The 24,731-nt window shown below is 30.6% G+C and overlaps 2 protein-coding genes across 4 annotated transcripts in view; one reads left to right on the top strand and one right to left on the bottom strand.

Annotated features, from left to right (window-relative positions):
• LOC127704734 (U1 small nuclear ribonucleoprotein A-like) overlaps positions 1 to 24,731 on the bottom strand; it is a 1,100,970-nt gene that overhangs the window by 171,347 nt on the left and 904,892 nt on the right. The gene's annotated exons all lie outside the window — the stretch shown is intronic.
• On the top strand, positions 310 to 23,572 carry LOC127704715 (uncharacterized). The gene is made up of 8 exons (XM_052208909.1): positions 310 to 447; positions 13,961 to 14,078; positions 16,131 to 16,272; positions 16,702 to 17,454; positions 18,034 to 18,284; positions 18,858 to 19,086; positions 20,021 to 20,245; positions 21,146 to 23,572. The coding sequence occupies exons 2-8, from the start codon at positions 13,986 to 13,988 to the stop codon at positions 21,394 to 21,396; spliced, it is 1,944 nt and encodes a 647-aa protein (XP_052064869.1). The 5' UTR covers positions 310 to 447; positions 13,961 to 13,985; the 3' UTR covers positions 21,397 to 23,572.

The raw sequence follows: 24,731 nt of genomic DNA, 5'->3' as shown, positions 1-24,731 counted from the left end.
TTTTCAACGTAAAGTGCATACTGAGTATGAATGAACTTATTAATATCATAAGTAGGTCAAGGAAAAAGTTGTCGTTCCTAACATTCTACCTATTTACCCTGAGATATTTTTGATCCAAGACTAAACCTCGGACAAATGCCGAACAATTTATTTGGTTTGACTACAAAAAATCTATATCATCCAAACTCTGTCCTGAATATTCGAAGCGTTATGAATGTTAGTTAAAAATACATCAACACACGTGAGCACCGGCATTACGAAATCCACTAACCTAATTCCATTCGGAACTCTCACGACTCTGCTTTACTAACTAGGAAAAACTTGTCAAAACAAAAGTGACATTGCAAATTCTGTCCAGTTGTGCTCGTATGACAATTTTCTTGGCCATTTAAATACGAATACAGGGATTGTCACCGCATAAAGTGTTGCAAGACAGACGCTAGAAAGGTGAGTTAAACAGGATACAACAGAAAATACAATGAAAAATAAATTTTGTAAAATGTACAACTTATTGAAATAACACCGAAGTCCGTACCACTGTGACCCGGGTGATGTAGTCAGACGGATATCCTCGTCTGTGAAATTTTCTGACAAAATTGTAATAAATTGAAAGTGCGAATGGGGAAAAACCCATACATGCAGTTTTTGATGTTAAATTAAAAAAATAATGATCTGGATATGTGCCATTTTTATCATCAATTAACATAGATCAATATGAACCAATTTGAAACATTTTTTTTTATCTTTCTGAAACACAAAATGCATATAACTTTTATACATCTAGGAAATGCCAGGCCTTAAGTTAAGAATTGTCCAACCTTAAATCAATGATGGTGGAAAACTAATTTCTTAATTTGATGATGATGATGATGATGATGATGATGCTGGCAATGGAGAGGTGTTTGATGTCCAGTGGCAAATATTACATGTATACATTATGGTAATTCAGTCTCTCATCTGACAAAAGGAGGAGAATATGGCAATGCAGACTCTCAACTGGCCCTAATTTCCTCCTGTTTTTTTTTTTTTATAATTTAGATGTATTCCTTTAAAATCTACTTTAAGTAAGTAAAAATCCTAAAAATGTCCTATTTTTCTATAAAACAAAAAATCCTAATTTTTAATAAAATAGAGTGTTCCTGTTGATGTTTTTGGTGTATTCCTCTGCAATAACTTATTTAATTATTATCTGAAAGAAGTAAGAACTTCTAGATACTGATAAATGATATCAGAGATATACTCTAGTCATGAACACATGCAGTCAGCATAAACTTGAAGCTGAATTAATGTCGGATTAATATGACATCTCTTTGGTAATGATCTCTTGTCAGTAGTCAATTTGCATATTTTAGTAAGTGAATTTGTACCTTGAATTTTAGAAAAATTCCTTATTTTGCTCTTACATATTCCTTATATGTAAATAAATTTATCCCTAAAATCATACTTAATTGAGATGAAAAGTGAGTTGAAATCCTGTTAATGTGATATGAATATGTACTATGCTTTGTACCTGACTGAAATGCTGCTAGGTAACAAGATAACATCTTCAGGAAGACATTTCACCCTACCAGGACACATTTACTACTCTGAGCTGACCAGCCTCTGGGTGGGAGATTTTCTTGCACTGTTGAAGACCCATTGGTGGCCATGGGCTGTTTTCTGCTCTTTGGTCTGGATGTTGTCTCTTTGACACATTCCCTGTTTCCATTCTATTCTATTTGTTCTTACTTCTAAATGCTGTGTCTTTAGTGGATAACAAGCAAATACATGTAACCATTTTCAGTCCTATATACATAATATATAAGATCCAATTCATTATCTATCATTGGTCCCTGTAGTAGGTTTGTTTTGCTAAGTCTCTGTTTTTTGTGCAGGGTTTTGAGGACTTTTTTTGTCTTTTCACCTTTTTATTTGAAACCATGGTAATATTTGTTTTTCTTTGACTTTTGGTTTTTGATTTCCTCAATGGTATCATCTCACTTTTTTTTCTGTCCTAGTTCCTACATGTAATTGAAATTTAATCTGGACTATGTAAAGTTATTTGTCATTACTTTCCTTCGAATTAGACCCTGCGTTTTTCATTTTTCAATTAGATAAAAAGTAAAGCACCAATTGATTTTGAAGTCATATACAAATTCACATGTTCCAAAATATCAATTTATGAATGTTTCCATGACTTTATATGAAGCTGTTGAGATCTAACCTGGTATGTTATGTACCAAAACAAATTATATTGAAACACTTTTCAATTATTTGATTAACACATCCTAATCAGAGTCGTTCCAAAACATATTGATTATTATACAACCTTGTGTATTCACTTACATAAAAATCACATTTTATCAGAACAAGGCAGACAGTGAATCTCCTAATTCAAAATTGAAGAAAAAAAAAAGGCATAATCCTTTACAAAGCAATTGTAAGATGTGAATAAGTTGCAAACATTTGTTAAGAATTAACATACATACAGGTCTCTGATTGGATTTGTGAAACAGTGTCAATGATTTTGCACTACAAAAACAACAGTTTATAAAGGTTTTAACAGAGTTATGTCACCTAGCTCTGTGTGACTTTTTACATCACATAAATGCTAGCATGTATTCCTGTTCCAACACCCACCTTCACAACTATCTGAACAAATCATACTTGAAAGCATCATGCATGAAAGAAGAAACGAAGAGAGAAAAAACTACAGCAGAATCAAAAGAAAATTTGTAAAATAAAACATGATTGTTAAAACTTCTTTCTAAAAATGTGTCAAAACAAAACTAAAAGCCTCCAACAATGTCCTGTCAATGTATATTTGTTCCTCCTTATACAAGTTTCTCTTGACACTATTATAAACAATGCTATATACTAGCTGTTCCTATTGGAGCAAATATTCTATACCATTTACTCTGTTAGGAACAAATACTTTAACATTTCTTCCAGTGGAAATAATATTTCATTTGGAAATTATATCATTAAGGAACTTCTATTTCATGACAGTCCAACTAAAAATAAAGTATTCACACATCATGTGTTGAAACTTTACTTTAAATCACTTAATCTCATGTATTATGACACCATTAATCCTATTATTTTTAACTATAATATTGATTCCCATTTAAATAGATTATTCTAATAATGAATAAAACATAATTTTTCAAATACCTGTACATTGATAATCTTTGTTGAGAATGATATGGAAATAAGTTATACAGCCTTTTAATATCTATCAGTTCTATAATTATAAGAAGTTCAGTACATTTGTACTTTATTTTTCCTCTGATTGATATGAAAAAAAAGAACAATAAGTTCCAAAAAGAAAGTTTAACTTGCTACATGTTAAATTAACATGCCTTTCTGGAACCTCATCAGTGGTTGTCTGTTTACAACACTTTATAAAGATAAAAAGATGTGGTATGATTGCCAATGAGACAACTCTCCACCAGAGACCTTCAGCAATGAGGAAAACCCATACCGCATAGTCAGCTATAAAAGGCCCTGAAATGACAAATGTAAAACAATTCAAACGAGAAAACTAACGGCCTGATATATATACTAATCAATGAACAAAAAACAAATATGATATACTAGTACAGCAACAAACCACAACCACTGAATTACAAGCTATTGTTTTTTTATTTTTGTCATCTAAGAAATGTGATGATAGGCCTTGGTAGTCTCTATTTATTCTGAACTTGTCTAACCTCAGGTGATTTAGAGCTTTTCATATGGTAAAAACTCTTTTTTATTAGTTGGCAGATTGTATGTTGAGCTCAAAGTCTTTTTTGCTTTGTTTTATTGTTGGATTGCTGTTTTATCTTAATCTCACTTTGAAGAAGGATCATAATGTCATAAGCTTTAGTTATTATTGTCTGCTGTTATTTCATACATATTTGTTTGTTACACCTGTCTCATTAGTGAATTGTCAACTAGACTTCCCCTATCTGGTTCCCTAGTGAATGTAGCCAGTTTGGTATCTTCATCCTGTTATTTATGTATATAGCCCTGTTTCCTTCCTTATATTTAGAAAAATGATCAATCAGTATTTTATTTATTGTATGTCAATGAATAAGTTCCACATACATGTGGGAGATCCTCTTTTTTTTAAGTATTAGTGAAGTGGGTGAAAATTAATAGCATTTTATTGGTTGAGACTGACACTTTTTCATGTGAAATTCATTATTGATATATGAATAAATATGACAAATTATCAATCCATTACTTTAATTTATCCATGTAGAAGACTTCTAGATCATATTGTATTGTAAACTAATATGGTTTGGTTTTAGTTGAAAACCATCTTCGAGTGATGATCCAATTAAAATTTTGCTGAATAAGTAAAGTATGTTTACAAATACCTCAATTGTTCAGTATTAATGAAATGATAATTTATTAAAGGTCACTACCCTAGTAAAACAAGATTAAATTGGTCAAGGTATACATGCCATAGTAAACTGCTGTTAATACCTATATATCTATGTGGTCACAAGGTGGAATGTTCAGAAATAAATTATCTTATCTGTGTAGATGCATATGATTATCTTAAAATCTGTACGTCATGGTTTGATTTTGTAAGAAGCTGTGGACAGGTTTTATATATAAGGTAAATGGAGATATAATATATATGGTCTTTTAAAAGATTTTATTCTATAAGTTGTGACAAAACTTCCATTTGACTCACCTTTCCCCCTTTTACCTATACTGTGTATTTGCCTTATTCCGTCAACCAGGGGTGTTCAAATGGAAGTCTTTTCAAAGTTGTAGTCTTGCTTGCCATCATTCTGGTCAGTAAAATTCATATTCCTCAAGTTCTTGACAAATATTTTATACATTGGGATTTGAGTATTCATGATGAAGGTAGATTAAAAAAAGCACTTTGACTGCACAAAATGCATAAAGAGTTAAACAATGCAACCACTTTTAACTTATTAAAAAGTTGTTTGCCAAGAAAAAAGAACTATTCACTTTTATTCAAATGCAGTCATTATAAGACAAGAGAGACGGTAACCAGTTAAAAAGATTTCTTACTCATCAAAATGAAACGTTAAGTTGAATAACAAATTAAGAACTAACTCATAATACTAAATTTCACTTAAATGATGTAAAGGTTTAAAGGGAGGAGTTTGAGGATAGAATGATTTCATATTTGCATTCAGTAAACCATGAAACATAATTATAAGATTCTGGAATACTCCTGGCTGTCAATGGGTGGTTGACACAAGTTGGGGAAATAAGGGGTAGTTGACACACAAGTAGGTTGAATAAGGAGTAGTTGGCACACAAGTTGGGGGAATAAGTGGTAGTTGACACTCAAGTTGGGGGAATAAGGGGTAGTTGACACACACATTGGGGTAATAAGGGTAGTTACACACAAGCTGGGGGAATAAGGGGTAGTTGACACACAAGTCAGGGGAATAAGGGATAGTTGACACACAAGTCAGGGTAATAAGGGGTAGTTGACACACAAGTCAGGGGAATAAGGGGTAGTTGACACACAAGTCGGGGGAATAAGGAGTAGTTGACACACAAATCTGGGGAATAAAGGATAGTTGACATACAAGTAGGGAGAATAAGGGGTAGTTGACACACAAGTCAGGGGAATAAGGAATAGTTGACACGCAAGTTGGGGAAATAAGAAAAGTTTTGGTGGATTATGGTTCAATTTGATTATTTTTTTAAAGATAAGGTAGTTTTAATAACAATTACCATTGACAACCCCATATCATCCAGTCTAGTTATAAATCTTGGAACTTTCTATTTCCATTCAGATCAGACCACCAGTCTTGATATGATAAATGACATGTTTTTTCAAGCTTTGTTTACATGGTTTAAATACCAGGTTTGTTTTATTCAAATGTTGACACTGAAATAGCACTTAGACTTCAATTACGAAAACTCTTTATACTATGAAACCTGTTCTCAACTCTACCCTGGCCTATGTAAACTGAGCTGCCAGCAAATTTTCCTTAGTATTTCAACCTGTCTAATTCAAACAAAATATTCAATCTGTAAGGGGTTTGGTAAAGAAAGGTTTCGCTGTAAAATAGACAGATTAAACAAATCCTTTGGTTAACCATTATATCATACTTCATGCAGCTGCATTTATTTATTTATAATGGACTTGTAGTTTGATGTGTGGAATGCTTAGGAGTAGTATTTTAGCCAGACCTTGTGTAAACAGCTATGGTCTGTCAATATTTACATGGTTAATGCAGTTTAGTATTCAAGTTAAGATGAGTTTTTGTACTATCTATATTGATTGATAAATATACAAGCTTTTATTATCTAATTCGAACATGAACATACGAGACCAACCCCCTTGGTGATCTTGTGGGAGAGTGCTTGCATGGAGTACAGCACTTTTTGGATTCCATCCCTTGCTGGGTCCAACAAAAAATTGTTTGCATGGAGTACAGCAGTTTTTGGATTCCATCCCCTGCTGGGTCCAACAAAAAAATTGTATTATATGCTTCTCCATCAAACGCTAGACATTAAAATAAAATCATGCTGGTCAACCTAGTCTGAATTGTAAGCTATAGATCTGTCTTAGAAGACTGCTTTACAGTCTTGAATCCAAACCCTACAGAGTGAAATTTTCATATCTTCTCTCAATTATAAAATGGTTAACTAAAGCTGTAAATCTGTCACCTGATGCTGATAAAGGGTCAGATAATAATACTTAACAAACAGATGTTTAAAACAAAAAACTGAGTTTGTAATAACAGTATAGATGATAATACACAATGTGTCCAGTTTCTGATATTACCATTCCAGAACAGGAACAATGAAATTAATTGAAATTTTGATTATTTTAACATTTTAATAACTACTCATGGAAATTAAATATTAAAAATGATGAAGGAAAGTTTGTGATGTTATATTTCCCTACACATTATTAAAAAAATTGAAATTTTTATTTGTCTTCTTATAATTTTTAATTTGTATTACATGTTTACATTTGTAATTAACTAAATATTCACATTTGTATTCACTATTAATTCATTCATGCAATAATTACCACCAATTATCAAGAAAACTAAACATGTGGTATTCATCAACTAACAAACTTATAATTGGAGTGACAAATTTATTTGAAAATTTTGTGTTTTCTAAGTGGTGTTGGTGATAAGCTGATTTTCCATCCAACATCATTTTGATGCAAATTCTTGGGCATAGTTGTATGACTGTTTAGTGTAAGAACTAGCATATTCACAGTGGAATTTGTTATCCTGAGAAAACGATTTTTCAATTTCTTTCCCATCATCTGTTCTGATTTATGTCAGTACTAAATTCTGTTTTCCTATGTAAGCACATGGTCAGTTAAGTAATGTCTAAAGACCAATGACATATCCAAACAACAATACAATACAATGTACCTTAATGAAACAAGATCCGTCCATAAACCAACCAAAAATGTCAAACAATGCACCACAATGATCTTAAAATGAAAATAGAATTGGTGCAATACTAGGCAAAATTGAGTCCATGGCAATTGAAATAAAGCAAATGAACTTGTTGAAAAAAGTTCATTTACTACTTCAAACATGAGTAATTTCTACATGTACTTTATGCACATGGTGATTTTTGAAAACAATTTCACATGCTCTAAATGTCTAAGATGCCTTCTAGTGGTTATCGAAAAACATAAATATTTATTTGCCAGATCAATCTGGATAGTTTCATGACAGTCTGATAATCAAGACTACATTTAACTTTTTTTTAACAAATATATTTACTGGGTTTAGTTTTTACATCCATTTTAATTTGGAGTAGTAGGTGATGAGATGATATCATAAGTTTTAAGTTGGGTGTATGTTTACATATCCCATAATCCAGATAATGGTTTTCTTATCAATTTCACAGATCTATCTTTGAATTCTAACATCACTAAGATTTATCATCAAATCTTGGTCATGTTGGTTACCCTTTTTAGGAAAAAAAAATTTCAGTATTTTATGTTGTGCAATACATAATCATTGATAAGATTAAACTGGGTTATCAGTAAAAGACTTGTTGTTGACTGTACTAAGAGAAAGGTAAACACTAGTGACTGATAAAACCAAATCTGAATTGTCATGGTCTGACATATCTATGTTTTATGGGCTTGTTTCAACACATTTTATGAATGGACACATCATTTATTTACATTGTAAAGTCCGTAAGATGATTTGTACTGTTAGGTATCTACCCTAGATAATATTTTATTATCTATTTATTTATTTAAAAAAAGAGCAGTTACACAAATTTTGTCCATATCATAGTATGAGTTTGTCCTGACCTGTGTGTATGCAAATTTTGTCGATATAAATTGGTATGAATTTCTCCTGTCTGAGTCTTTTCTCAAGGTATAAATGGGAAGTTACTCTTGTCTGATCACATTGAGTTTTTATAACAATGTTTATAAAATGTTAGCTATGTTCAGAAATTGAAACTAGAAAGAAAGCTGGTATATTATCTTTTAATTAAAGTAAAATATAATGTAATATCTACTAAGATAACATTTATTAACAAAAAGTGCTTTCCTAAGTTGGATTTGGATTTTGAGTTCGTTTGTTATAAAATATGGAGACTTGGCTCAAATGATGTCCTTAACAGAATTGGTAAAATTGCATGCTTTGCTTTGCCCAGCGATATACAATAGACAATACTTTATAAATAAACCTCAGACACACAGGTGTACGGATGGAAAAATAAAGCAAAATAATAACACAGTACATAATTTTTTGGTTAGGCCACATGATTAGTCCCCTACCGACGAAGTGCAGAGTTATGGTCCTTGGATTTGGAAAATTCTCTCAAATAATCAGTTTTCCACACTTTTTTTAGTCATGCTTGAAGATATTGATTTAATAATTGGTATATAGTTTTATCATGACAAGTTACAGATCAAGTTCGAATTTTGTTCCGGTCTGATGATTTCGTGCAGAGTTATGGTCCTTGGACGTAGAAAATTCACTTAAATAATCAGTTTTCCACTCTTTTTTCCCGTCATGCTTGAAGATATTGATTTGATAATTGGTATATAGTTTTATCAAGACAAGTTACAGATCAAGTTCGAATTTTTTTCCGTTCTCTTAATTTTTTATGCCCCCGCCGTAGCGGTGGGGGCATTAAGTTTTACCCTTGTCCGTCTGTACGTACGTCCGTCCCTACGTCCCAAAATTGGTTTCCGTTCTCTAACTTGAGTTTGCCTCAACCAAATGTTATGAAACGTATACACAATGCTTATTACCACAAAATACAGATCAAGTTTGAATTTTGGTGGCGTCACTTTAACCGTTCTAGAGATATGCCCCTTTATAAATGGAAAAATTGCAAAAATTTTAGTTTCCGTTCTCTTACTTAAGTTTGCCTCTACCAAATGTTATGAAACTTATACTCAATGCTTATTACCACAAAACACAGATCAAGTTTAAATTTAGTTGGCGTCGTTTTAACCGTTCTAGAGGTATGTCCCTTTATAAATGGAAAAAGTTGCAAAATTTTTAGTTTCCGTTCTCTTACTTAAGTTTGCCTCAACCAAATGTTATGAAACTTATACACAATGCTTATTACCACAAAACACTGATCGAGTTTGAATTTTGGTGGCGTCGTTTTAACCGTTCTAGTTCTGCCCCTTTATAAATGGAAAAATTGCAAAAATTTTAGTTTCCGTTCTCTTACTTAAGTTTGCCTCTACCAAATGTAATGAAACTTATACTCAATGCTTATTACCACAAAACACAGATCAAGTTTGAATTTTGGTGGCGTCACTTTAAACGTTCTAGAGTTATGCCCCTTTATAAATGGAAAAATTGCAAAATTTTTATTTTCTTCTACATATCAAGAATCTTTTTTTTATTAAAATTGGAGTTATCGTCCTTTGTGCATGATTAAAGTTGAATCAACTACAATCAATGCTTTATTCAATGCAATGTTTAATTTTGACTTCCACTGATAAAACACAGATCAAGTTGAATTTGGGTAGTGTCACTGTAACTATTATTGAGTTATGCCCCTTTATAAATCGAAAGATTGCAAAATTATTAGTTTCCATTCTGTAACTTAGGTTTGCCCCAACCAAACATTATGAAACCTAAGATCAAGTACAAATTGTTTGTTTCCGTTTTCTAACTTTAGTTTGCCTCAACCAAATGTTATGAAACTTATACACAATGCTTATTACTACATAATACAGATTAAGTACGAAATTTGGTGGCCACACTTTTACCATTCTTGAGTTATGTCCCTTTAAAAACATAAAAATTGCTGAATTTTTCGTTTCTGTTCTCTAACTTTAGGTTGTCTCAACCAAATGTTATGAAACTTATACACAACCGTTCTAGAGTTATGCGTATTTACAAATAGAAAAACTGCTGATTTTTTAGTTTCTGTTCTCTAAAGTTAGCCTCAACCAAATGTTATTAAACTTATTCACAACCGTTCTAGAGTTATGCGTGTTTACAAATAGAAAAATTGCTGAATTTTTAGTTTCTGTTTTCTTCTTAAGTTAGCCTCAACCAAATGTTATGAGCCTTACACACAATGCTTATTACCACAAAACTCAGATCAAGTTCAAATTTGGGTAGCGTCACTTTTACCATTCTTCAGTTATGTCCCTTTATAACTATATGATATGCAAGCAGGGGCATCATCTGTGTCCACATGTGGACACTATCCACATTTATTTAATTTAAGATTGACCATCCCCTATTTTATTAGAATTACATTCTTCTATATCCAATATTCTTACATATTTAGTATTTCTTATAAAGTTATTACCAGATTTGATATAAAAAAAACACAAAGTTTATAGTTGAAATCCACACTACCTTGCCCCACCCTACATATTTTTGTTAGAAATTTTATTTTTATTGGACCTTTTATGTCCTCTTCACTGATTTAAATCCCTCCATTATTAATGAGAAATATATATGATATCATCTTCATATAATAGCAGTATCATATGGGCAATAGTTCTGTTTTTGCTGATCATTACAATTTTTAGAAATGACCATATGAAAGATTTCATACAATTGTTATTTGAATTTAAAAATTATTGAATATATTTATTGATTCAACCCCCCTGGACCCAAGTGTTTTGTCAACACTTTAAAGAACAGTTTTTGTAATCCAAGCAATGTAAATGGGTTGATCGATTGTGTTTGCTTTAAGTCCAAAGGGTTGAAATGGAGGTAATGTTTGATTTTTTTCCCATTTGTTAATATATATCTTTAGGATAAAGCTACATAAAAGGTGTAAAAATCAGATATTTATTATCTACTGAAGAAAATGTATTGACCCTGTCCTGAATGAAATAGCTAATTACTTTACTTTAAACATTTATACCGGGTCAGCTAAATATGATATGAATTTAAACATTATTATCAGGTCAGCTAAATAAATTATATTACTTTAAATATGGAATGCTGTGACTATTGTCAGTAGTTACTAGTACTTCTGGCTAAATATCAGTAATTGACCTCGCAACAGTATGGACAATCCAAAATGCATGTTTATTAATATCTGGTAAGAAATTTTATACAAATTCATGCATACCAAATGAACTTGCATAGGTGTATAACATGTATGAGGAAAAAGAGCAAGAATAGATTCTTGGAAACAGAGACATATGATTTATTACATGTCTCTGTTAGAAATAACCACAATATTTATTTACACTACATTACATATGTTTGTATCCTTAAACTTATAAAAAAATAAACAATCAACAAATTTAAAAAAACGCGTATGTACATTTTTTATTATTTTATTTGCAAAGTAAGCACAGATATATAATAATATTATGACTCATAAACGTAACTTTAATAAGTGTCACGATTTAGAATACACCTTGACAAATCGTACTCCATTTATAACCTTATCTATTGATCCTCTAATAATCAAAGATCTGCTAGTATAATGCAGGTTCTCTGTGTGTGAGCATTGTGACGTCATACTTGGTTTATTTGTATCGCTCTGATCCTTTCACCGAATATATTAAATTTCCTATGATTGGTTAGTGAATGTAAAGTCTGCAGATAATTCCTCATGTGGGGCTCTTATTCATTAAAAAATTATAAAACACACATAGTTTATGTATAGAATGTATAATGTGTTTAGGGTAATTCCTTAGTTCTACCTGCGAGTTCTACCTTTTGACTTATATATTATGATGTAATAGTTGTGGTTGTATGCATTATGCAATATTATAGGAGAGGTTTCGTGATGAGCTTGATAGAGTACATCTCAGGTGACAACTTATGTAAATGTGATAGAAAAAATCATCTTATATCCCGAACTTATGAAATATAAAGGATTGTTAAAAATTCTTCATTTAATTCAAACTGATACCTCTTTCCACTATATAATTGAAAAGTAACCATTATCAAATTACTAATGCCTTTCTGAAAGTCTTAAAGAATAAATAGTTTTAAGCTTAACTGACTTTTAATAGATTTTATGGGTGTTGTCTATTCAGACTTCATTGATTATAATGTTTATCAACTTTTTTTTTAAAGTACTCTTCCATTAATATTTATAGTGAAATATGATTAGATCATCAAGTTTCCTCCATTTCATTTTAACAGGATGCTTAAAAAATATTTTATTACATTGAAATATATGAGATAGACTTGAATGAACTATTGCTTGGATAGTGATTGGTTTACTAAATAATTCATGGGTGTAAAAGTAATGTAAGCATTATTTGTTTCCTTACATTTTTTTAAGATCCATGTACTTTGTCACTTAGTGCAGGTAGTTTGTTTCTAGAAGGAAATTATATTCAAACAGAAGTTTACAGTTTCATTTCTTCTTGTGATTTTTTGTTTGTAAGCATAAATTTGCAAAATAATTTTATTTCCATTCAATGAACTAGACGGACCAGAGTCAAACAGTTTTTTTTTTTTTTAAATTATGGTACTGTTTAATATGCACAACTTCAAGTGTTTTCTCTTTACCATTGTATTTTGGTTTATGAGATAAAAAAAAAATATAAGTATTTGATTTCATACAAAATAAAGACAAGAAAATTAATAGTAAGTTTTTCTTCCTTAATCCTTGTAGATATGAATTTTGTAAACTCTGGTTTTTATCAAAATTGCAGATTTAACTAAGAAGAAATATGTGAAATGTCAAATCTTAAAATAGAACTCAGTTAACTTTATAAAAGAAATATTGATAACTTGTATATATATTTTTATTAACATTTTTATGTTCCTTTAATTCAATTTTGTACAAGTTAGACATTGTCTGGTTTGTAAGTTGAAAATTCTACAAAATAAAATTCAACTTGAAGAAAATGTGAGTGTAGTATATTGTTACTCATGTTTGATATATTTACAATAAATTTTTTATAGAAAAGACTCTTTTAGGGTTATAGGGGCATTCAAGGGTGCCTTGTTGAAGTTGTAGAATTTACCAACATAAAACCAGTTAACTTGGAGTCCACTATAAAGTGTTTACAAGCCTAGTCTAGTGAATATGTTCAGATCTGTCTGTCTTTGGCCTGTCACATGGCCACTTCAATTGATTTTTACTGGCCTTGAATTAAATAGGACACTGTTTATATAAATCAACCCTAATATAGTTGTATAACAGACTAAGTAATCCACAGTCAAGGTATAATATGCACACAGCAAAGTTTTGCAGGTTAGAATGATTAGATTAAAGGATTTATGCTAAAAGAATTAATAAAGTCATAGATTTTTTTTAAATTTGTGCTTTTCTTTGATATGTATTTTTATTAAAAAACCTGATGTCTGTATGGTATGGTATATTTTGATTTAAGACTGAACATGGTAAGCAATTTCTCGTGCCAGAAATTAATTATTTTTCTTTTAAATATATCACTTAAGTCTAAAAGCAAGATAAGCAAACATTTTTCTTTAAAACAAACAAAAGTAGACACTTTGCCTTATTATTATTGACCTACTGTCAAAATATGTGTAGAAGATATGTCAAATTGAATTTAGTTTATTTTCAATTTTAGATTACTAGACAGCAGCAACTAAACTATGTCAGAGCCCCTTACATTACCACCTTGTCGAGTGTGTGGAGGAACAGCCACAGGAATTCATTATGGTGTCAACACATGTGAAGCTTGCAAGGTATGAAGTATAATTTGAGCTAGCGAGTAAATGCTATTGCTTATCATACCTTGCTTGTGAAAAGAAACCTCTGTAGAAAGGAAATCAGGTAAAATAATTGATCCTAAAAAAAATAGGGGTAAGCTGCAAGTATTCATCATAAATTTTGAAAACCATTGCAGAAAGAGTAAATCTGACAGGTGCTAAAATGATCAGAATGTTGAAATCTACCTACCATCTATAATACCAAAATTGTCAAACAACTTCTTATAGGAGTTATTGCCCCTCAATGAGAGTAATTGACCAATTTTCATATTTTGCCTATTACTATGAAACTATGATATAGACAGAAACTGTAAACAGTGAAAAGGATTGGAAAGCTTAATTGACTCCTTTGAGAAGATATTGCCCCTAATTTCCATTTTTTATCCATTTTTGTGTATTTGTCTATTATCTTGAAAACTACAAAAGATAGACAGACCCTGGAAAATGCTGAAATGATCAGTAGTAAAATATCTACATTATTGTAGATATGACTGATACAATCAATTGACTCCTTATGGGAGTTATTGCCCTTAAATGATGATTTTTGAAAAATTTAGGGTTTTTGCCTATTATTAGTCCCCTACCGACGAAGTCAAAGGGGACTTTAGGTTTGCACTCTGTCCGTCTGTCTGTCCATCCGTCAGTCCGGCAAATTAGTTTTCCACACTTTTTTACTTCGTGCTTGAGATATTGATTTGAAATTTTGTATATACTTTTATCATGACAAGTTACAGATCAAGTTCAAATTATGTTCTGGTCTGATGATTTTGTGCAGAGTTTTGGTCCTTGGATTTGGAAAATTCATTCAAATAATCAGTTTTCTGCACTTTTTTTTTGTCATGCTTGAAGATATTGATTTAATAATTAATATATAGTTTTATCATGACAAGTTACAGGTCAACTTCGAATTTTGTTCCGGTATGATGATTTTGTGCAGAGTTATGGTCCTTGGAAAATTCACTCAAATAATCAGTTTTCCACATTTTTTTTCGTCATGTTTGAAGATATGGACTTGATATTTGTTATATAGTTTACACCATGCAAAGTTATAGATCAAGTTAGCATTTTGTTCCAGTACAATGAATTCTTAACCGGCAGGGGACTATGTATTGCCATGCAATACTCTCAGAATGCTTGTTTTAACTGTGATAGATAGAAGAAACTGTAAACAGCCAAATGATCAGCATTCCATGATTAACAAATAAGTCATAATGGTTGAAATAATTAATCAACTCCTTAAGGTATGTATAATAATTTGATTGCTGTAGTCTATGAACGGCATTAAACCTAAAAAAAATCAGATAAATGTCTAGTTAGCAGACAGTTAAAAAAAGTCTTGGTCGTGATATTTTCTTTCCACCTCGTTGGTTCTTTTATATCTTATTAAAGGTAATAGTCAGTATTATAAGAATTATTTAGGGTACATGCATGAGGTGATTTAGATTTAACAAAGTCAGTAAAAAAAAATATGCCAGTTCATGGCCAGTCTTTAGAAGTGATCTGTCTGATAAAAGTCAACTATTAGTCTTACTCCATGTATCACTATTTTATACAGTTATGTAAATTAAGAAATCATTATGATATTTTGATTATTGGGAAAATTGTGACTGGAAAGGTTTCATAAAAACAAAAACTTGCATTTCAAATTTGGTAGCATTATTTATATTTATATGCAACATTTCCTGCAATCACAATAATTAATACTGCAATTTGTCCATATTTTTTTTTCAATTTACAGTATCACATAAAAACTTCAAAACAGCAACTTGTCATTCATGTTTTATTACGCACATTACCAATACTCTTATACCTTTCTGGCATTTCACTTGTGTTTAATTCTTTCTGGCATTTGATTTCAAAATATATTTTGAATGGTATCTGTTTGAGCCCTTAGTTTACTGAATGATCAACTGTTTAGCTTATTAAATAAACCTAGGTGCAACAGGTATGTAATTTTTATGGTAAAGTCATTTGGCATGATAACCATATGTTCATTCAATTTTCATGTGTTAAAATATTCATTTCCAGGCATTTTTCCGGAGGTCTTTGGTAGAAAACAACAAGTATGTTTGCCCAAGAGATGGTGACTGTAAGATTATCAACCACAAAAGAGCCAACTGTTCTGCCTGTAGACTTAAAAAATGTCTGGAGTTGGGAATGTCCAAAAAAGGTACATAAAATGGTTCTAGTGTATTTGAATTGTAATAAAGAAATTGAGAATTAATAAATGTTTTGCTGAAAAGTAAACAGAAATTAAAAAAGGGGGTGTGTTTGTAGGATTTTAATTTCATTGTTGAAAAGGCTATAGTATTTAATTCTGTCAGGTTTTCTATATTAGAATTTGGCCCAGTTTATACAGAAAAGGACTGTCAAATTTGTTATTTCTATATTGGTACGTGTGCAGTGTTTTATATTACAATGTTGACAGAACATCAATCAAACATTATTCTGGCTCATACCAGATTGCCCAAACTAAATTTTCTTATCAACTTGATTTTTTTTTCTGAATGAATAATATCTGTATGTTATTTGAACAACCAGGATTGGTTTAAGGTATTCAAGATGAAATGCATTATGTTTTTTTTATCTATTTAAACAGCTGTGCGTCATGGTCGATACACTGTTGCAATTAGAACCAAGACCATTTTGGAAGTTAAACAACTTGAGAGGGAACAGGCATTGAAAGATAGCTTTGCCCTGGCAGATTCATTTGCAAAGAAGTTACCAGAAATTATATCAGTACCAAAAAGTAACCCAGTTCCAGATTCATCAGTAAATGATAGCATTATCTCCTCCATTATAGAGAGTTCAGACAATTCATCCTCCTTGATAGAGAGTACAAATTTCACATCAAATGACACTTTACAATCATCAGTTATAGGCAGTAGTCTGATGTCTGTCAGCAATTCCTTACATTCTGCCATTGGAAATATTCCTGAAAACATGACATCACTTGAACCATCATCTGTGTTTTCCCCAATTGAAACCAATAAAATATTTACAGACATGAATAGCATTGACATTCTAAATACAATTGACCTTGACATTACTAATGAGAATATTGAAATATCTGGATCAGATGTGTTCTTAAATGGGCTTACTTCACAAACAGTTGACATTGACTTAACATCTGATAAGATAGACTTCTTGGAAATTAATCCAGATGAATTGATAGATCTGACGCAAGAAGTTGTTGACGTTTTTGCATCCCAGACTACAACCACCACTGAAATACCACAACAGCAGAGTCCACAGAGCATAGCCAGTAGCCCCAGCAGTGTGCAACAGTATAGTCCAGATACTACCACATTAGATGAGAGTATGTCATCACAGTTTGGATCTCCAAGTACATGTATGTACCTTTATACAGCACCATTTTAAAATAGTCATATCAAATTATATTGTTACCAGAGACAGAAATTTGACAAAAATAAGAAAAAAGAAAAACATTAAATAAAAATAATTTAATCTATTGATGTTTATATCCCATAGCCATTACAACAACAAAAGCAATAGACATTGAGCCCGAAACTACAATTAATAAAAGTACAAAAATATAGTGTATTTCTTTATAACAGTAAATGTAAATTAACTAAATACCACTGTGTTTTCTCAATAAGATAGTGTACTACTGTTTGGAAAAAATATATCGAAATTATAGAAAAATTAAAATCTGAATATCTCAAAATCACAAAAAATATTTAAGAAAAGCCTAGAATACCTAAAAAATATTCAGATTTACATTTTATTATTCTATCTTAATTGCAATATCAAAAGCAAAAATCAGTATCAAAGTCTCAACACTACCTGTCTTTCTGTTTACGTTTGTTTTACTTTCATTGTTCTTAAATTTTTATCTAAAAATATATGTTTTTCCAATCGTTTAAACAATATTTGGAAATGAAGAATAAATTTAAATTTTTTTTTCCAGCAAGCATTGAATTAGTGTCAAATGCAAGTAGTTCTCCATCACAGAAGAATCCGCGTTCATCATTTGAGCTAGAGGATTATCACATGACGCCTCGACCACAAAAGAAGCTACGAGCCTCTTTTAACTTAGCAGATGACATGGAACAACTACAATTGATAAATACCATGGTTTCTGCACAAGAGATATTATATCCTGAAATGAGGAAATATTTCAACAAAGAGTACACAGAGGTCATTCACAGGGAATTCTGGGTAAGTTTTGAAATGATATAGTTTTGATGTATTTTTGTGAAAAAATAGACATTATACCAGTCATGTGACATCATCAAGTAAAAGCGAAAGCAGTTACCTTGTTGTCTCTCTCCGTCTTTTGATTCACTCAACCAATATTTCAGTCACTTTTCTCAAGTACTACTAAACAGAATGACTTCATCTTTGGTCAGCAGCTTGTCAGTGATAATTGTATCTGTCAGACACCTACTTCCAGTTTGCCATTACTTTGAATATTTCAATATGGTAAATAAACTTTAGTTTTGTCAAACATTTGTCCAGTACTACTGAACAGAATGACTTCATATTTGGTCAGCCGCTTGGTAGTGACAAGTTATTATGTAATTATTGCAAGCATAAACTAAGCTTGTAACTTGAGAAATAAACAAAAAAAAATATAGAGCAAAGACAAATCTTAGAAGAAAGTATGATTTTGATTCAGTAATCCATACTTTTATCATCAAATATGATAATAAATAGCATTCTCCTTAATTTTTATTAATTAACAACCTTTAGATATAGAATAACAAACTTGAACGTATATTTTCATTTCAGGAGAAAACCCAGTTACAGAATGAACTATTTGGTCAATTGAAGAGTTTGTCAACAACTGAATACAACAACTTTTTCTTAGTGACTGGGATTGATATTGATGGTCGTAGGGGCATGTTTACCAAGGTTGCAGAATGTATGCAGAAAGAAATCGTCAAATATATTTCCTTTGTCAAGTCAATACCTGGTTGGGAGCATATTCATAATAGTGATAAACTGACACTAATCAAAGGTTTGTTCATATTTGAAGATGGGGTCCTATATCAAGTCTCTATTACTGTCACAGACTTTAGGCCACACCAACTTTATTTTGAGTTACAGTATCATGATTCACGGACACCAATTTTTGATGATATTTGTTTTTATTGAAAGGATGATTTCACTGTCTCCTGCAGACAACACATAATATCTTTTACAATTGCCTAATTGTTAACAGTAAACATAATAAAAGTGATTGCCTCTGCTCTAAAGAAAATCCGATTATGTTTTACTATTAAACGGTACATATTCATTTGATAAAAATGTAAATGAAGTTTCATATTCATTCCTTTGAGAATTATTTCTTTCTCTCATTTCTTTTTGCCTCCCTGAAATGAAAATAAAAGAAAAAAATAAGCTCCCTTTAAAAAAAAATTGTCAAAAGCAATATACAGTTCAAGTAATGAATGAGTGAGGTTATGGGACAAGCCATAAATTATCATTAGAAAAAGCACAAATTTATGATAAAGGGGTGGTCCATTGCCATTCCTCACCCACTGCAACCCCTAAACTGAAGGGTAACAAGCAATTAAAATAGGATTTAGTTTCAACTTGTTCTTGAAATTAACATGTTAATATTTAGAACATTTTGTTTTCCCTCAGCTGAAATAAATTTGCCAATTATTCAAGAAAAAAGATATAGTTAATATTGAACAGGTTGCTCTTTGCATTTGCATATATTGTCTTACAGACAACCTTCATGTTTGCTTGCATATGATTTCTTAATGTACTTTTGAATGCCTTATTCTCCCAACAGTAGAATATTTTTGAACTTTGTAGGGTTTACAGACGAGGAACTTAGATACAAAAACCTAACCAATTATTTAGAGCATTGTAATAGTATTCATATTTAAATATTATAATTTTATTCTACAATGTATAAAGCAGTTTTATAATTTTCCTTTCAGCTTCAAGATTTGAATACTGGTTGCTTGGAAAGTTCCTGTCAATAAATCCTGATATGAAATTTACAGCTGATGAAAAATGTGGATATACCCACACACAAGTTGAACAAATGTGGGGTAGTCCTGAAAATATTGAAACTGTAAATAACTTCACAAGGAAGCTAAAGAAACTTGATTTGACATTTGAGGAGATTGCTTTGCTTAGAGGAGTTATTGTTCTTTCTAGAGGTAAGCTTACTACAATAATGTTTTTTGAATAAAGTCAATATATAAACTTCATTCTTACTAATACTATTGACCTATCAATGGAAAATAATTCTCGACTCTTTTCAATTTTGCATATATTTGAATATTAAGCAAAGAATGGTTTGGAAATAATTAATTTGTCTTAATTTTATTTGACTGTAGAATATATAGCTTTGATAATTACCTATCCTTACATGATATGCTATTCTAAGTTTCATGGGAGGGCCTTGGTGGCTAAGTGGTCTAAGTAGTTCAACTACTGTATCATTAGTCTGTGAATACTGAGGTTGTGAGTTTGAACCCAGCATGTGGCAGGTGCATTTGACTCCAATCTTTATTGACTAGGATTCTCAGTTTTCCTGCTGAAGGTTGGTGGTTTTCTTCAGGTACTCTGACTTTCTCCACCAATAAAAATTGACTGCCATGATATAGCCAATAGTGCTGAAAATGGCCTTAAGGTGGTACCTAACACTACAGGGAGATAACTCTGTAAAAATCAGCTAAACGTTTTAATAACGTTGTATTGTAAAGGAAATATTAAGCTTCTCAATGATCAAAATTAGTGTTTGTCAAACTGCTATATAACCAATGAAATTTTTCTGATAAAGTGGTTGGTTCAAATTTTTTGAAATTTTTATATTTTTGTCAAAGGGACAAAGTAAACATTTCGTCAAAATTTTATGAAAATTAAACGAGCCAAATTAATATGAGTCAAGGTGTTGGGTACCACCTTAAACACCAACAATCAATCAAGTTTCATGTAATAATTTGTATGTTATGTTGGATACAAGCATTTTCTATTTTGCTTTTTTATGATGAAGTTTGTTAAATAAAGTAATCTTTCATTGATAATTTTTTTCACTGTACATCTTTACATTGTAGATCGTTGTGCCCTTCGTGAACCAGAACTTGTTGAGAAAATGCAATGGAAAATCTTACAATCTTTTATTTACCTTGTGAAAAAGACGCATCCAAATGAACAGTTAAGGTTTGCTCGTTGTATGGACAAACTTACACAATTGAGAGAACTTACAGAGGTTAACTACAAAGCAAACAAAAACCTAGAGAACTTCCAAAAGTCTTTGATTCAGAATTATCCATTGTTGTATGAATGTCTAACTTATGAAGGTTAAATAAGTTGACAAATAGAGGACATAGAATTTTGAAATGTTAAAGATTTGTGTGCATTTGTTAGATTAAATCATGTTAATGCTACCTGTTTTGAAAATGGGCGTCATCTTTTAGTGCTAAAACATAGAGAAAAGTACATCTCAAAGTTTAAATTTACTTTTGTACCGTTACTTTTCAGAAGATAGTTATTTATGGTTTAATGTTACATTTAATACCGGCTATTGTCTTATACATTTTTGCTCTATCTCATTTTATTAAAAATTTCACTATTGAATAGTGAAATGTTCTGAACATAAGTACTTAACATTCTTTTTTTGTTTTTGATTAATGTAATTTATAGAAATAAATGGAGCAGGTCTTGGTAACTCCAAATTTTAAACCATGTTTAATTTTTCTGATATTTACACCATGGTATATATATTTTTACATACATGATCTGCCTAAGTTTTATTAAAATTTCCTGTTGAATTTCTTAATGGAGAATTATAAAATATAGATTTTTGATATATATTTTATTAGGTTTCCCTCCTTGCAAAAAAAGCATTTTTGACACTTTTGTAACTTGAAATCATTTAATTGGTAGAAGAAGGATTTTGAATAAATCTTTCCTGGATTATATTTGTTGCTCGTGATTCTGTGACCTTGGTTGTCATTTAAAAAATTCTCTTCATTTAAGTATAGTCTGCCATAATTTATATTCTTGTATTATTTGATTTCCTTATATGAAGATTATACTAGAATGGCATCTTATTTATTTTTATTTTTCATTGATTAGAAAACTTTATTTTATTTATGATAAAAAATATGATGAAGAAGGTGAATTGAAAAGGTCAAATGCTTCATATTTTCACATAGAATGCTGGAATACATTCAAGAATGTCAATTTCTGTGACAAATAAAGCTGACAATTATAAATATATAAATTATTCAAATTTGAATATTAAATGCAATATGAAAACAATATACATAAATTGTTGGAAAATATATAATTTATTTTTTAATTGCTACAAAACAAAAGAAAAGCTCACTGAGCCTGCCTTTGCCTTCTGTTTCTGAAACTTGTACAAACTTTTTTTATATTTTGTGACATTGCATACATTTTGTATATAAATAACCATTGAAAATATTTATACTTTCTCCTAACACTATTCAACCTGTAGTTCATTGCTTAACTCGATGTTATATTAATGTGTTATATAAAGTGCTATATATATTTTTTGAAAATAAGTGTATAGATTTGTTAAGGGGGACTTGCTTCAATGTTTTGGGGCTCAGGTACTTAGGTCCTGGAGCAATTAGTATTTTTTTGAATTGAAAATGTCTATCTATGACCCCCTTTATAACAAGTCTGCAGCGTAAATACCCATGGTATTGTTAAAGTATGTAAAATTCTACAATTATATCATTTGTAAACTGACTTGATTCCAGTTAATTAAGTAAGAATTATATATAAAAAAATGTTCTATATAAATAAAAAGGATCACATTCACACATTCATTGACCTTACACAATTGTAGGGTAATCCATTATCAAAAGGCTTTTCCCATTTATATTATATGTTGAAACTAGACATTAGGATAGTAGAGGTAACTTTTCTCTTTATACTGATCATGCTGTGGCAAAAGAAGTAAGTGCATGTTTTCTTTTAGAATGTTTTTTTTTTATGTAAATACGAGGATCTGCATTTGTTTTCAGTGTGATAATCGTTTTTGTATTGAAGAGTGATAACTTTATTACTGACATTAAAATATGAATAATATGGTTACAATTACCTGATTTTTACAATTTGATCATTTGATTACAATTTATGCAGAAATTAACTTAACTTAACTTCAAAATTTGCCCAAAAGATTATGGTCAGTTCCAGAAATTTGGGATGGTAAGGCAACCTAAAACAGAGATATTTTATTTTGCCTAATGTTGTTAGAAAATTATAGTTACCTTGTTGTATATAATAAATATGAAATATATAATACTTCAGATTTAGTGAACAGTTTTAAGAGTATGTCTCAAAAGGCTTGCTGGTTTGTTGTTGCTTTTGTTCTTTTTAGAGAGTTGTATGTTTACACAATGTTAAACTGTTATAATATATATATTAATTTGAGAAAAAAATTATATGAAATGTTTTTGTTGTAATTTGCTATCTATTTTTCAATAAAATTAACCATTGTGATTGTACTTTTGTGTGTTATGATTAATGATAAACGGAACATTATAAGTGGGTTGCTACAGTATTATTTGAGTTTGAAGAGAGGGCACATTAGTGAAGATTTTAAGGGTACACAAATTAGATTTTTAACAATATTTTGTGGATAATGTACCTTGGGGTGTAAAAAAACCCATATTGATTTTGAAGCCACTATGTCAAAGGTCAAGGTCACAGCAGCGTTTGATGGAATGGAATAAAAGTTGAGCAAAATTTTGGTTTCCAGGGTATCATTTGAATCATGTTGACCTAACCAAGACTTCTATTGATTTTATGTCAAAGGTCAATGTCACATTATCTTTACTGAAATTGTTGTAAAAGTTTCAATACAGAACACTGTCTTTTGAGCTAATGTAAGGCAACAGTGATTACTGATGTTCAAATTTCAATCATATCTTAATAAATCTGGTGGATAGTATTTCTTGGAGAAAAGTCTTCTATTTTGATTTTTATGTCTATTAAAAGGTCATGGTTACAGCAGCAATAAATATTCTGCAGTGTGGGCAATTTTGTTTTTGTTAAAACATATTAGTACATTGCCCCATAATATTACTTCTACTGCAAATCTATAAAGAATACGACCTAGTTTATCTACCTATTGTGCTTCTGTAGTTTTTGTTTCTGTTACTTTCTTTAGGGAATATTACTCTACTACACAATAAAATACATTCTTTCTAGTTCATGGGAACATCTTAACAAATTCCTATACATTCCTGGAATATTATAACAGACCTGAACAACATAGAAAAATAATACAATTCAACAGGAAATTGTACTTTCAGTTTCTGATAGCTAATCTCTGTAATCTGTAAACGAATTTCTGCCAACCAAGGCACACCTCCAACCACTCGGAGGAAAATATCAATACGCAATAATCATGCATATACGATACGACTGCTATCACTTGATATATTTAAATATTAAAATTTCTACCACCACAAGGATTAATACACCTCCGAATAAAATTGAGATAAATAAAATCTTACAGCAGTAACAACTTTAAATGTTCTTTCAGTACAAAATCAAATGATTCTGTGACCATGTGTGCCCATCATACCAATGCAAGCTACCTATATATTACTTATTAGCATTTAGAAATTAGATTTTCTACTGCCTAAGTTATCGAGTTTA

Source organism: Mytilus californianus, unplaced genomic scaffold (assembly GCF_021869535.1).
Source record: "Mytilus californianus isolate M0D057914Y unplaced genomic scaffold, xbMytCali1.0.p SCAF_6, whole genome shotgun sequence".
Taxonomy (NCBI): domain Eukaryota; kingdom Metazoa; phylum Mollusca; class Bivalvia; order Mytilida; family Mytilidae; genus Mytilus; species Mytilus californianus.
Note: the sequence above shows the minus strand (reverse complement) of the source record. Positions and strands in the feature narration are given on the sequence as shown.